Below are 15,744 nucleotides of genomic sequence, written 5' to 3' on the forward strand. Positions count from 1 at the left end.
CTGGATCATAATAAAGTTAACAGAAAGTTATCTAAGCTATCTGATTATCGATTAATAAATTAAATCGAGTGAAAGAAAAAAGAAAAAATAAAGGATAGAATACTTTCTCAGTTATTCCAAGCTTGACGAATCACAAATGTTATCATTCAGATTTATCAACTAATATTGAAGTCGATAAACTTAACTGTTATCAAAACCGATGAAAGCTCAAAGCTCTTAAAATATATTATTTATTGTCGAAATGAATGTAAATGAACTAGTTGTATTTTGATCTGTGTTGAATAAATGTCAGCCGATGAATATCCGATGACATTCTAAATGCGATAGATTTACAAGTATAGTATCACTTAGGAAATAACTGAATATCAATGCAGGGAAGGTGAGGTTTTTTTAGGTGAAAAAATAGATCTAATTAGCCTTCAATAAACAAGTACTCGGGTATTTGTTTACTGAAGGCTAATTAGATCTGTCCCATCTATGCAAAGAGAGCCTTGGAATATTTGAAATTATAATCTTTAGAAGTCTATTTGATGAAATTTATAGAGAAAAAGAACTAACTTAAAAATGTATGAATTATATAAAGTCTCTAGATATAATTGGTCTTATAATAATACAAAGTGACTTGACATGCTATCAAATTGAAATATTGCAACCACAAAGAAATTTACCTGAATTAAAAGGTATCCATTAAAAACGGACTCGAGTTTAGATGGAGCGACTGTTAGGAAAAAAATTTAAAAAGCTAACTGTTATAAGTTAAAAATCTTCAGCCAACATCAGGGAAGCACGGGAAGGAATTTGTAACGTCTTATTTATTTTTTTTCCAAATACTTAATTTTCCCTCCCTCAAAATAGCGTAGTGTCATGAATTTCTTTCAAATATATGTTTCGTTAATTGTGAGTGTCCAATTTCGGTTGTAGAAATCATATAGCTTTGATTACGAAAAAATAATAAATTTAGCCTCATTTGAATACAAATTTCAACAGACACTTATGCCAAAATTCTATTTATGTGTTAAGCTACGAGGCTAATTAGGATCTTCTTTATTAAATTTTTTCACTATATAATTTTACATACGTTGTGATGAGCACATTTCTCTGGTTTAATGTCAATATAGTAAAGAAATAAGCAATTGCAGCACTCTGTATTCTTCTATTTCATACATTATTTCTAAATTTTAGGGGAAAAAATCATTTTGAACAGACTTAAATCCTCAAAGAATGTCTATTATACAACTCGTGTCCTTTAAGAGAAGCATAAAATAAAACAAAACAGAGATTTTTAAAAAAGCAGATAAAAATGTTTTCTTCTCAATTTTCTTGTATAGCTAAAAAAATCAGTAGTTCCTTTTCTGCTCTCCTTTGCATCCCCTGAACGCATAGAGGTGTTGGATTATAGACAGCAAACCCTCGAAGGTCACGGCAGTTCGGCAGAGTACGTTCCTGATTTCCAATTATAGTGATTCAGTATGGCGCATTTTTTAGTTGGTAATATAATGAAGGTGGCTGAGTATGCATTTTGGGAGCCTTCATTTCCATATATTAGACCTAAAATTTGTGGCAGGTCCACGATTCTAGCCACAATACAGGCATATAAAATATTATTTATTTAAATCACCATATTTTATGCGCCGTAAGTGCACTTATACGCAAATATATAAACCAATAAATGGTTATTCTTTTGATAAATTTGATCCAAAATTCAATGGAAATCTGCAATTCTGATGCTTAATCTGTGCACCTAATTTCATTCATATAAATCTTTTCGCTTTTGAGTTATTATGTTCATGTACATACAGACAGAGAGGCAAACTTCCCGTTAATGGATTTCGGCCAGAGTTTGATAGAAATATCTAAATTTGGCGCCAAGATTAACATATCAATTTTCATCACACTAGTTCAATGCCTTTTTGAGTTTCCATGTTCAACGACAGACAGGGAAATTCCAAAAATGAGATTTCCGTATTATGAAGGACATCCGAAACAAGGAAATTTATTAAAATTTAGAGGTCAATTTTTTTTCGCTCATTACAGTATTTTATTACACTTCGTATACGAAAAAATAAAATAACGATTGCTGTTAAATCACATGCATTATTTATACCACTTACATTAACTTCTTGTATGCGATTTTAAGATGTATCGACTACTTTTAGAAATCACTTGTATTTGTGGTATGCGACTGTATTGACATAAAAGCTGAAGTCGTAGAAACAGCTTCTGGAATCCTCTAAAGAATGATGGTGAAACTTCATGAGGAGCGAGTTGCTCATATTTGTTCATTAAAGCTGCAAAACTCCTGTAGTATTATTCTATATGATTCTATCTATCAATGGCAGTCTAATATCATGATGCTTTAATGCTTGACTTGAAAATAGAATAGATTTTTATACTGACAAGATTCATAAAGGAACACCACATAGGTACACGATGCCAATTAATTCAATCTGTAAATCGCATATTTCTCTTTTCAAAATAAATAATTTTTTAAGTATTTTTTACATGAATCATTTTAAATATCTTTTGCTATGTGCGCGAATTCTATACTCTAGGGGCTTTTAATATTAAGAATTCTTTAGTGCTTTGTAGTTTTCGCATTTGAAATGCAATCTTAAAAATAATGGAATTTTACTGATATACAATACGTAAATAAAATCGAAGGATCACCGAATTTTTTTGACCATACTCATAATGTTCCAGCATTTTTAATAAGACAAATTAGCAGCGATGCTTTTTATACTGTCCCACATACGTGTAGAACTGGGAAATTTGGCTTACAAAATTTAATTCAGTTTAGTATACAATAGAATATCTCAAACGTTCAAGTGGAAAATTCGTATGTTTCAATATTTGGAAATAAATCTTTAAACAAATTGTTTTTCTAAAAATTTCATGCAATATCAGTTGATCTTGTAAACTCCCTGATTTGCAAAAAGAGAAAATTTATTTCTAGTAACTTATTTTTAATTTAAGAGAAAATTTATTTCTAGTGACTTGGTTTTTAATTTATGTTTGTTTTTTCAGTCAGCAATAAAGAAACAGTAAGGCTTTCATATTTTATATCATTTAACTGTAATCGATGTATTATTTTCCTTGAAAGTTGGGACAATATTAGACTTAGAATACGAAAAAAAATGCTTTGAAGTATTTAATAGTAGAAGTTTTTAATAGTAGTAGTAATAGTAGTAATTAATAGTAGTAGTTTTTTTGAAGTATTTATTGTGAATGTTCCTTTTTTTTATTGTACGCTGAAATAGTTGTTGAATTAATTGATTACTGATCTTGAAGCCAGAAACAAAACAAGTTTTTGCTGCTCTAATGCGCTTATTTGTTTGAAATTTAGTTTTATCTTCCGTTTCTTGATGAGTTCGGACTTAAACGACATTTTTTGAAAAAGCAAAAATATGTAATTGTTTAAATAAACATAAGTAGAAAAATTCATGCGCATGCTAAAATGAAACAAAAAAAATACAATGTACCAAATTTTTTTAGGAAAATGTATAAGAAATTAAACGAAAAATTCATTTATTTGAGAAAAGTCTAAAATAAAGATGGTTAAGAAATTAAAACTAAATAAAATTTATTACGCATAATGAAAATTAGCTGAACTGCAGAATTGTTATATGTATATGTAGAACATTATATAATACAGGTGGCAATTTTTCCAATGAAGAACTTAAGAAAAAACATAATTAAAGAAAATTAGCCCTCTTTTCGAATTCAAGGAGTTAACTATCTGAGCTGATTTAGAGTTATTCAATGAATGTTTGAATAACCACAATTCAACTCATACTTAGGAATTTAAGAAAAAGAGAGGTTGCGTACCTGATCGGAATAACATCTATTTCCAAAGTGACCGATTCAAAAGAGGTCATATGTAAAGAGGGAGGAGAAAAACGGTCTTCTGAAAATGGTTGTAGCGGATTGTATTGAGCGAGGATAGAACCTGGGACCTTGTGGTTCTCAGTCCAGTAACATGACCATGATACAAAAGCAATTACTCGGTAGCGTAGTTGTTAACTGGATTATAAGCTTTCACCACAAGCTCTAACATTTATGGTTTCTACTAAATTAATCAAGAATTAGAACTTGCTTGTAAATATGGGCTTGCTTCAAAAAGCTCCATCAGGTTATTTATCTAACTTATCATGATTGTTAAATACCTGTCTTCTGATTCTGACAGACTAACCATAGACTAGTTTCTGAAGTAAAATTTCAAGACATTGATTAAGTATAAGATAACTTTTCCTAGCACAAAATAAAATTATTATGTATCCGTATGAATTAGATAATTATACTCTAGAAAGTGCAGTCATTTTAATTAAATGAAGTTCTGATGTAAATAACTTCCTCAAGAAATATCATAACAAAAGAAGTAAATTAAATAATGATGCTCATAAATATGAAAAGTAAAGATGTGGATATTCTTCTAATTCAGGATGTTATTGATAATGATGACACTATAAGCAACTCAGAATTTTCATTCGTTGAGAATTCAGACTTTTGGGAAAGTGGAAAGGTTTAAAGATGAGGAATAGAAAATAAATCGAGCTTTCTGAAGATAAATTAGTTTAATATGATAAATTTATGTCTTCTATTAACTTTGTTGCATTAATGTTTTTTACCGTTACAAACTTATGTTATCACTTAAAATTTGATTGGATGTACTTTTAATTTTCTTATTTATTATTTTTATAGTAAAATAATATTTAATAAATTATAATTTAACATTATAATTTTTATAATAAAATAAGAGAATAATAAAATGAGATATTAATTTACAATAAAATATATAATTATTATTTTATTACAAAATTATTATCTATATATAGTATAAAATGGAGTCTCCTGAAAGCGTCCGTACGTTTGAAATAGAAAAACTCGAGAAATACTTAACTGACATTGGAGATATGTGTACCATATTGTAGGGCATGTATTGGGGAAGGTTTCAGTATATTAAAGTCATATCAAAATTAAAAAAGGAGTTTTATAATTGCGATTTTAATTATTTTCCAACTACGATTCATGCATGCGTAAAATAGCAGTATTTGTGCTTTGCACTTATCTGTGTATGTGCGAGAACTTCAAACTGCGCATGCGCAAATAGCAAGAGCTGTGGTATGCATATGCGATACATTTATTAAGTTTACGACTGATTTTAAACAGCATTTCAAAACTGTTTTGTAGTAATTTTTGTAATTTTGAATATTAGTAACTGATTTCTAAATACATTTTTATGTTCGTTTTATGTTGCGTGACATGCCCATGTCATATCGTTTGGAGGCTAGATCTTTTCTCTTGGATGTTATGCCACGGGCAACGCTGTGCTGATACTGCTAGTTTTTATAATAAAATAATAATTTTTATAATAAATATTACTTTCTTACTTTGCTTAGATTTACTTTTTATGTAATTTAGTGAAAGTATTATAATCGTCAAAAATCGAATTTTTGGAAGATGTCCGTTTGTTTGTCTGTCTGAGACAAAGATAACTCAAAATTGCTCTGAGCTGGATGGTTGAAATTTGGTATAGGTCTTTACATCAAATTTGAAGATTTTTATCAAATTTTGAGTAAAATTCGTTCAAAGGAAGTCTGTCTGCCTAGCTGTATGAATATAAGTTAGCAGGAAAATTGCAAAACAAAGAGAGTTAGATATATAAAGTTCAGTACACAGATTTAACATCTATAGTATAGACAGAAGTCAAATTTTGAGTCATATTCAAATACGGGTGACTGTTTGTCGATCTGTACTTTCAGAAAGATGTAGACGCTATCATTCAAAAACGGAGTGACTTAAATTTATCAAATTTGGTATGAGATTTGGTGCAGTGTTGTGTCAAATTTTTGCCTCAATCGGTTTAGAAACAAGTGTCTAAAGCATAAATTCGATTTTCAGATGTTATTAACGGCTTACCAAGGATTAATTGCCAAAAAGTACTCCGCTATAAAGATAGACTCAGGATTGATCAAGGATAGATTCAGCAAAAAGGCTAAATTCAAGCCAAGGGTTAATATTTCATAACTATTGTACACCAACACCATGCACGGCGTTCTCGGAATAACAAGTTTATTAGAGAGTATGCGAGAAAGCTTTCAGGGGACTACTCTCTCTGGCAATATATTGTGATTCATAATAAATAAATAGGCCTTTCATAGATATATCATAAAAAAAAGTTTTGGCAGCCAAAGTCCGACGCAAAAGCCACTAAACGCCTTTGGATTCAAGTTGGTTGATTATAATAGATACGCTAAACATTAGATATCTTGCTACAAAAGCCAATTTCTAACAAGAAGAGGTCCATCATTTGAGAATTTTTGTCCAAAAGAATTGTATGAATCACCAGCAAATTCAACATAGTGTAAAGTAAGAGGCCCGAGAATCTTTCTTGGATTCTCTACTAATGAAATTGCCATTCTAGATTATTATATATATATATAAGTTTGTTTGATCATCTGTACCTATTCTTTCTCAAGTCATAATACTATATGCCTTATTTTGTGATCTTCCGAGCATAAAATTCTAATTATTTTTCTTCTTATAAAAATACAGTGATTAGCGGCTCCAAACAGAATTTTGATTCTTTTGTGAAGAGAGCTTGGTGTCATTTGTAATATCCCAATTTCGCGCTTCATATGATTAAATTCTCCTTAAGATGTCTTACGATCAAGGAAGCAGAAAAGAAAAAAGATGAGTGAATATCAACCATACTGATGAAGGCGATTTTGTACAATTTTTTAATTCATTGCTATTTGATGAGTCGACATTTCTTGCCTTGTATTCTGGGAAAGGTTCATTTGCAAGTAAGCGATTTTTCTTATTCTGTTTCGCGGACTCTATGAACAAATAAAATGACTTAAACGTTAATGATTATCAAGTTCGAGAAATCAGTTACAAAATTAAAATTACCTTTAGAATACATCAAAGAAATTTGTTATTTTTCTTTTTAATGAATCGTTTCTTCGCTTGACTGAATATTCGTTATGCTGCTGACTTTGATGAATCACGATGTTGAAGAAGATAGGTGACTGAGGTTTAACGACTCAAGAGTCGAATATGGTTACGCTACTCCAAACTTTTGGTAAAAATCGTGAAGTTGAAAAATTCTTCTAAATCCTTCTACAAAAAAGATTCTAATCAGCCTAGAATCACTCAAATCTAGTGTGTATGTAACATAACTTAGCATTCATAATTTATAGGGGTCTTTTTGAATTCTAAGAATTGCGCTTTTGATAGCATTGTTGTTTTAATTAACTTTTTCCTTCTTCAGCCTTCAAAACCATATAACGAATTCACTAGATTTTAATTATGTAATGCATATTGGATGATAATAACTTTGTATAAACAAGGCAATCTCTTAATATCTTTGATCACCTTGGAAATCAAATTATTATTTAACTAGTCCCCTCGGGCGACCAGCTTTTTCGCTAGGTTACTAGCCTCTAAAATAAATAGAATGGCGTAAGACTTCTACAGTAGTACGAGTTATATGACTATCAAAATTTGAAAACTTAATAATATTTTGCTGAAGAAGCTATTAAGAGACCGAGTTACATAAAATATTGAATAGAAAATTTTAGTGAGCATCAATCCCTGTGTATCTAAACTAGCGCGGCTGGTCATCTATCTATACTTATATAAAGCTCAATGTGTGTGTGTGTGTGTGTGTGTGTGTTGGCGCTCTACTGAAAAGAACATTTGACCTATAGCTACCAAATTCGGTACGTGTATACCTTAGAGGTCGGGAATGTGCACCTGGGGTCCCTTTTTTTTGAAATTTTAATTAGAATCTTAATTATTAATTTAAAACTAACTTTCTAGCCAAAAAAAAAAAAATCTTTATTTCCCCACCTCCAAATGAGTAAGGCTTCAGCATTTTCGCCCCATGCTAATGAAGCTTAGGCTTAATATTTTTCGGCCGATTATTTCAAACGATTCTGTTTATTTTCTTAATATTTGATGCAGTTAAAATTAAACGTTGTGAACTAATCGATCTTTCACATTCATTCTGAAGTACTTTTGAATTAAAATATAACAGAATAAAGGAAATAAAAAATTTCTAATCTGCATAGCGTTACCCCATCTGGCGTAGAACAATTCACGCATTTGCGTTACCGTAACTGGCGTTGAAAATTCACGCATGCGCATTGTGTTCTGATGGTTTACATCTATTTTCAACGGAAGCGGACTAGATTTAAATTATTTTTAGATTAGTTGTATGCTTTTGTAATTAAATTGTATTTATGTTAGTTTAAGTCATCGTTTTTTAAGTAATTTTTTTTACCTGTTTTCGACCAATTATTTTAAACGATTCTGTTTATTTTCTTAGTGTTTGATGCATTTAAAATTAAACATTGTTCATTAATAGACCTGCTCATGATGAATCGGAAAAAATTTTGTTGACAAATTCTTGAGATATTACATAAATTAAGAAAGATATTCTTTACTGCCCATAAGGTTTAAACGCTTAGTGCCTCTGTTTTCATTAATCATATTACAAAAAAAAAATACTTTGTTTCAGTAAAAAATATTATTATATTAATTGCAGATTAATCATTTCCACTTTAATTTAGAGCACAAATTCTACGGGAGCTAACAGAAAATTAGAGAGATACAGATTACGTTATGACTGAAGGCCTTTATAATATTATGAGTTAATTCAAATTTGAAGTTTTAAAATATTTTAATGAAGAAGCTATTAAAATAGGAATTACATAAAATATTTAATTATTAAAATTTTAATGAGCATTACGTTTGGCGAACCGGCTGGTCGCCAAAGGCGGCTAGTTTTAAATAAAGCCGAAACATTTTTATGTCCATTAACAACAAGGAAATGGTCCTAAGATATTTTCAGTTTTGATAATTCATTCAAATATTTTTTTAAACTCTATTAAGAATATTTTTTTGTACATGTAAGTCTAAGAAAATAGCCATTATTTATGATGAAACTTTTACAAACTAAACCAAATACTTGGAATTAGATACATATTTTGTACTTCACGCATTTTATGGAATCTCAAAAACACGTTTTCTTCTCATGTTTGATAACGTAAATGGATTGCACTGCGAACGTAGCCTTGGCTTCATTGCTGTAAGTGCAAATATCTCTTATGGAATGAGAGCGGCTTCGTGAATTTCACGAACTTCAGACAGTGATGTAATGTGGAATCAGCTTTTCTTTTTCAGGTAATCCTCCTGTAGAAGTTATATTTAATATTTGTAAGCTTATCAAATATGATAAACGCGATATAGCAATATACGGAATCTAATTAAAAGAAATGGGTCATTTAAGCAACAAATGCTTCACTTACCCGGATTCTATAATTTGAATCTCAATCAATGAAATATTTGAACTGAGATTGCAGAAATTATCTCAAATAATGATTCATAGAATTTTTTTTCGCAACTCTATCATTTCATTGTTATGCAACGTCCATATTTATTGAAATGAAAATGATTATGAAATAAAAGATTCAATGGATTCTAAATCATTTCATTTATTTACAAAACGTTTCAATATTTACTGATATTGATGTTAAATTTTAACGGCGTTTTCCATATATCTAGAAATAGAAGGTCATTTCGACCGTTCTTTTCAAATGACCAAGAAAAAAATCATTTTTTCATGATTTATTTAATACTAACCGCCTTTGGCGACCAGCTGGTTCGCCAATCTTAATGTTCGTAAAAATTATAATAATTAAATGTTTTATGCAGTTCCTACTCTAATAGCTTCTTCATCAAAATATTTTAAAGCTTCAAATTTTGATAGTTATATAATTCTTTCATAATATTATAAAGGCCTTCAGCCATAACGTAATATGTATCTCTATAATTTTCTGTTAGCTCCCGTAGAATTTGTGCTTTAAATTAAAATGGAAAGAATTAATCTGCAATTAATATAAGAACATTTTTTACTGAAACAAAGCATTTTTTTTAAATATGAGTACTGAAAACAGAGTCGCTGAATATTTAAACCTTATGGGCACTAAAGAATATTTTTCTTAATTTATATAATATCTCAAGAAGTTTTCAACAAAATTTTCTCAGATTCAACATGAACAGATCAATTAATTAACAATGTTTAGTTTTAAACGCATGAAACTCTAAGAAAATAAACAGAATCGTTTGAAATAATCTGTCGAAAACATATTAAGCCTTCAAAACCAAGTCCGTATCCGTTGAAAATAGTTGTCAATAATCAGAACACAATGCGCATGCGTGAATTTTCTACTCCAGTTGGGGTAACGCTATGCAGAGGAGAAATTTTTAATTTCCTTTATTCTGTTTTATTTTAATTCAAAAGTACTTCAGAATGAAGGTGAAAGATCGATTAGTTCACAACGTTTAATTTTACCCCAGGTGCACATTCCCGACCTCCAAGGTATGCATGTGCCAGTTTGGTAGCTGTAGGTCGAACGATCTGGCCTGTAGCGAGCCAACACACACACACACATACACATTGAGCTTTATATAAGTATAGAAAATAAGATTTCATATATAATTATTCAACTTTATGTTTTCATCCTACTTTCATCATTAGTATGATTAGTGAATAACGATACTATCATGCTTGAGGAATTTATATAAATGCTGTTCTCATTCACTTGAGTTTCAGTTATGTAAATAATTTGTACATTTCGTATTACCAAGGAGACCTTTGCATCATAAAGTTTGAGGTAATTTTAAAGATATTCTTTCTAATATTATGAAATGCCAAATTTCATATTACACACATTCCAAGAGTTTTATCAGCTTATCTATTTGCATTTTTTTTCTTTCTAAATATGGAAAGATATTCGACAAATATTTTGATTGAATACGAACAGCTATACTAAATTTAAATCCGACAGCATCCATTTTTCGAGACCTGTATTAGATAAAAAAGACTAAATATTCTTCCTTGAAATTGTTACTCTTCTACCGTTATGTTTTGTCCAGCCTTGTAACAAAATAAACAATTTTCAGTAAACATATTTTAGATATCTGTTGCTAGAGTAAATTTATCTGTTCAGAGTCTTTCGAATCGTGGTAGATTTTTATGTATCATAAATACAATTACCTTGAATTAATATCAAGTTATTGACCCCCTCCCCCTAATATTCTATTTCGTTTCCTTCGATTCGTTTCTAACGAAGTACTTGCAAGTAGGTCAATGAATTTTCTACTTTTTCTAATTCAGAGAAGAAATCGTTTATGGAACTTCTGCTGTAAAAAACAATCAACATTAGGATTCCAAAGCTTACTTGTTAGACACTGATTTCACATACGTTCCGCAATACTTATAAAAATTCTTTCCGGTAGAAGCTTTTAACAAATGTTCTTTGTGAATATATACATAGAATTGGAGAGGTAAAGAATGAATCTAAGTAAAACTTATTGAAAAAATTGAATATCGGCCATTTCAATAAAGTAGATGCTTTCAAATGCAAAACAAAATGTAGGTGATCAGCAAAGGCTTTTTATCATCATCTATATCCCTTTATGTACAAATTCCTATCAAATCATTTTCAAATTCCCTCAAAATAAGAACAAACAGCGGTAAGATAAATTTAAAATAGAACAGTAAACACAGTCTTCAATATTTGTTCAGCGGTCAAAAGTACGCAGTTCATTTTTTAATGCCCAATTTTATAGTATTAACAATACAGAGCAAAAACAATTAATTTTTACTCTACGAATTCTTCACCTTTAATTAAGAAAAATTAATGAAAATTTTTTTTAAAATCGAAGAATAAGCATGGCAAATATGAACATTTGAAATTTGTTTGTGGTCAAAATGACAGTTCTCGGTCTTTCTATTGTTAAGGCTATGGTATTGATGTTTTCTTGGTTCAAGAGCCATTCTTGGCTAAAGTGCGCCTGTTAAGATCCTAAAATTATTCTGACAAAAAAAAAGGGGGAAAGAAGAAAGAAACAGTTATTTTTATAAACAATGAAGTCACATTTTTTTATTTTTATATATCACCAGTCTTAGTAAATTACTGAATATCTCAATACTCCCACTGTAAGCAAACAATATTACGATCTAGTCAGAGACTATGCGGAAAACTTGATGGAGTTGCTGAAGAGCAACCCCGCCTAGCACGAAGGAACAAACGACACTTGATGATATTTTAGACATTTGCAAGCAACAATGGACCCTCTAGAGAAAACGCATATTGGTCCAGAAAAAAGAACATTACATATTACATTACATAAATTGTGAAACATTAAAAATGCATTAAATACATTAAATGTACGTTAACTTTCTACATTAAGAGAGAACTAAAGACAAGAGCTTTGAAAAAATGTCCTTAATAGAAGATTTAATGTTTGTGGATTTTAAGACGTCAAGAGACATCCAAGTCCTTAGCCATCTGAGTCTGTGTTTTCGCCATAGTGCACAGGCTGTGATCACGTGATTTACAGAGCTTTCCTCGGTGCCACACTGACAAGTCGAACTTTTGTCAAAGAAACGACTTTAATATACAGAAAATACTCCCACTGTGTATCATAGATTATAAAAACTTTTATGGCGTGTAACATTTCTGTATTATATCCGTTGTTCTTTCACAGTGGCAAAATTTACCAAAGAGCAATCTATTCTATATGTCATTTATTCTCTTTAGATTTGGCTTAAAAGGAACATCCGAAACTGCTTATCCGTTAATGTAAAAAATAATGACAGCTCGGAAAATTAGAGAAAAAAAATCCCCAGATACTGTATTCTGTGATTAAAATCACTAGCATCTAGATAAGCAATTCACGGAAACTAAAAATATTTTTTTTAAAGTCAGGAGTTTTAAAATAATCTATGTATATTATTTTTCGGAAGATTTTTGTTTCTTTTATTGATTTTTTTTTTGCATGTATTTTATGTTTTTTGCTGAAATTAACGTACAGTAACAAAATATAAGGGTGTCCATTCATTTCTAAATCGATAGAGCAGAATCAGAGATAGACAAATGCTTTTAGTTGAAGGAATAAGCTGCCGTGGTTAAATTAGATAAAGAATTATATTTTATGATAATTGTCTCAATAAATGTACTTCGGAAAAGTACCTGAATTTAAATTTTAAAACATCTCCCGCCTGGTTCAATGAGTCATATTTAGTAAAATCTTAACATGCTAACATTTTGAACAAAAATTGTCCCCTTTTTTTCTGAAATACTGAAACAGATAGAGAATCATTATTTCAATCCAATCAATGGTTGCCTTAGAAAAAAGTCATTTGTTGATTGACAAATCTACCAGGAAGCCGTTGAACTAGTCTAACATTATGATAATTTAAAACAAAAATATTCAAATTTTTCATAAATTGAATAATTTAAGTCAAAGAAGAATAAAAATTGTTTTTTTTATGTCTTTTACTTTTTTCAAGGTCTAGATTGTTTGACATAAAAATATTAAAACTTCATAACTCGATCCGTTTTAGTCAAAGAAGAATCATTTTTTTTAGTGTCTTTAAAATTCTAGCATGTCAGATTAATCTTGTGTGCAAATTTTCAACGTCAAATAAATATTCTTGTATATAAAAAATATTATTTGTGTTTACCTCGCACATTTCACGTATGAATAAATGAAAAAGTGGCAGCAAATTGGGAAAATATTGATAAATAATTATAAAGGACATGGAAAACCACGGTTGGATGTAAGGCACTGCATGAGTTTGGTGAAACTTACCTGGAATGGCCAATCTATGAAATTCATGTAGACGGCCGATCTTCGGGTCCAGGGACATAAGTAAAATGCGAGTGGCAGTCCGACGTAGAAGATCAAAAGGAAGGCCAACAGGGCTCTAAGGGCGTCCGATCGTTTCAGCAGTCGCCAACACTTTCGCTCGCTTTCCGTCAAGCTCTTCCACAGAAGCTGGCCAACGGTCGATAAGTGGGGATGCAGCAGCCCTGAAATAATACAATATATAAGTATACAACAAATGTTTTTTTTTTCCCTTTTGGACTTTTATCAAAATAAAACAAGACTGAATTATAAAGTATTTATTTATTAGACTTTTTAAATTGAGTGTTAAAGTAAATGAATTATTAAAATATTATTTATAAAGCATTAAAGTAAAGGCATATGCTTCCTCTCTAAGGAAGGATAAATTTTTCTTGGTCATTTTTTTGAGTCAATTTTTAAATAATTATTATAGAGGCCCAATGGCTAATCTTTGATTAATTTGAGTGTTTGTCTACATTAAATATGAAGTAATAGGATAGTAATAATTATTTTGTAATTAGACACTATAATCGACAAACTGGACGTTAAATATGTTCTTGAGTTTGATGCGAATAAGTCCATGTGCACGAAATAAAATTTCGATTTATTATTATATTTAAAATGTACGCGGTGGCAACATGAGTTAAAAAAATAGATGGAATGCATAAAAGATACGAAGATAAAGGCTTTGTAAAATAATTTAAGATAATATATTTATAATATATATAAGTATTAATTGTTAAAAGTTAATTTTAGTGTGCCCCTTGCTGCGCCAACAATGCCAAGTCGCCAATAAAGATGGTGGACAAAATAAACAAATACTTCCGTGGAACAGTTACGGTTACCATTTCCCACCATATGATTAGGACTTTTTAATGATAAGTATTGTTTTTTTTTAACTTAAAAAACATCCTACGGCTTCGCTAGCAGAAATAGCGGGAAGCGAGTACCTTCGCTAGCACATTGAACATAAGGACTGTGTGGATAACAGGAACAGTACATAACCAAAAGAAAAGAAAGAACAGAGGAAGAAGCAATCGGAACATTCTCCATACAAAATTTCAAACAAACATCTTTTTCCCAACTTCATCAATTCGTAAAAAAATATATTCCACTCGCTCTTCATCCATTCTACCGGTTCTATATCAAACCATTCTCCATACAAAATTTCAAATAAGCATCCTTTCCTAACTTCATCAACTCGTAAAAAAAAAAAAAAAAAATGTATACATATTTCACTCACTCTTGATCCATTCTACAGGTTTGAAATACTGTTTTTCATCCCATTTACCCGACATCCATTCTTGCAAATTATGAAGGGAATCAACCGTTAGAACACCAAAAGAATTACGAGAACTGCGAAGAATTCTATTGCAGCTGTCTTTTAAAGTGACAATGCAGACGATTTCGTAAATTAAGAATTCAGACGATTTTTAAAACGCATACTGAGAATTAAAAATTGCAAAAGAATAAATATTTTCTGTTCGTATTCACATTAAAAAAAAGGAAGAAAGAAGGAAGAAAATAGCTTTTAATTATAAGCTTAACTTTCTTTATTTAATAAACTTTTAATTATAATTAAAGAACAAAATTAAAATCTTTAATCGATATCTTTTTAATATTTTTAATTTAACATTTTTCATAATATAATTGTAGTTCATGTACAACTCAACCATTGCAAAAAGTAGTAAATAAAACAGCATTAGGGTTGCTAGAAGAGCGTTCCAATGATTTGTCATATTGGCGGCAAACTCGGGGGCACACTATTCTTCACTTTATCCGTATTAATGTTATCCTTTTTATTGTCTTTTATAATTAACTAATATTCTTTATTAATTTGAAAAGGTAGTCTGATCGCATTAAAGTGCATTCTGTTCAATATTTTTTTTCAGACGGAAATCGTTTGGTTCGTGGAGAGAATTTTTTTTCTCTTCATTTTCTCACTGAACAATTATAAATGAATAATTATAATTTTTAATTTAATTTTTAATGCAGAATATAGTTTATTGCATTTGAAACAAATATTTCAATTAATTTATGTAC

At 30.0% G+C, this 15,744-nt stretch overlaps 1 protein-coding gene across 1 annotated transcript in view; it reads right to left on the minus strand.

The window, feature by feature from the left end:
* Nucleotides 1–15,744, minus strand: part of LOC129966662 (lysophosphatidylserine lipase ABHD12-like) — a 68,467-nt gene that overhangs the window by 14,728 nt on the left and 37,995 nt on the right. Inside the window, exon 3 of the mRNA XM_056081165.1 lies at nt 13,666–13,886. Within this exon, the coding sequence (XP_055937140.1) occupies nt 13,666–13,886 (221 nt within the window). The remainder of the gene's footprint in view (nt 1–13,665; nt 13,887–15,744) is intronic.

Source organism: Argiope bruennichi, chromosome 4, assembly GCF_947563725.1.
Source record: "Argiope bruennichi chromosome 4, qqArgBrue1.1, whole genome shotgun sequence".
NCBI lineage: Eukaryota > Metazoa > Arthropoda > Arachnida > Araneae > Araneidae > Argiope > Argiope bruennichi.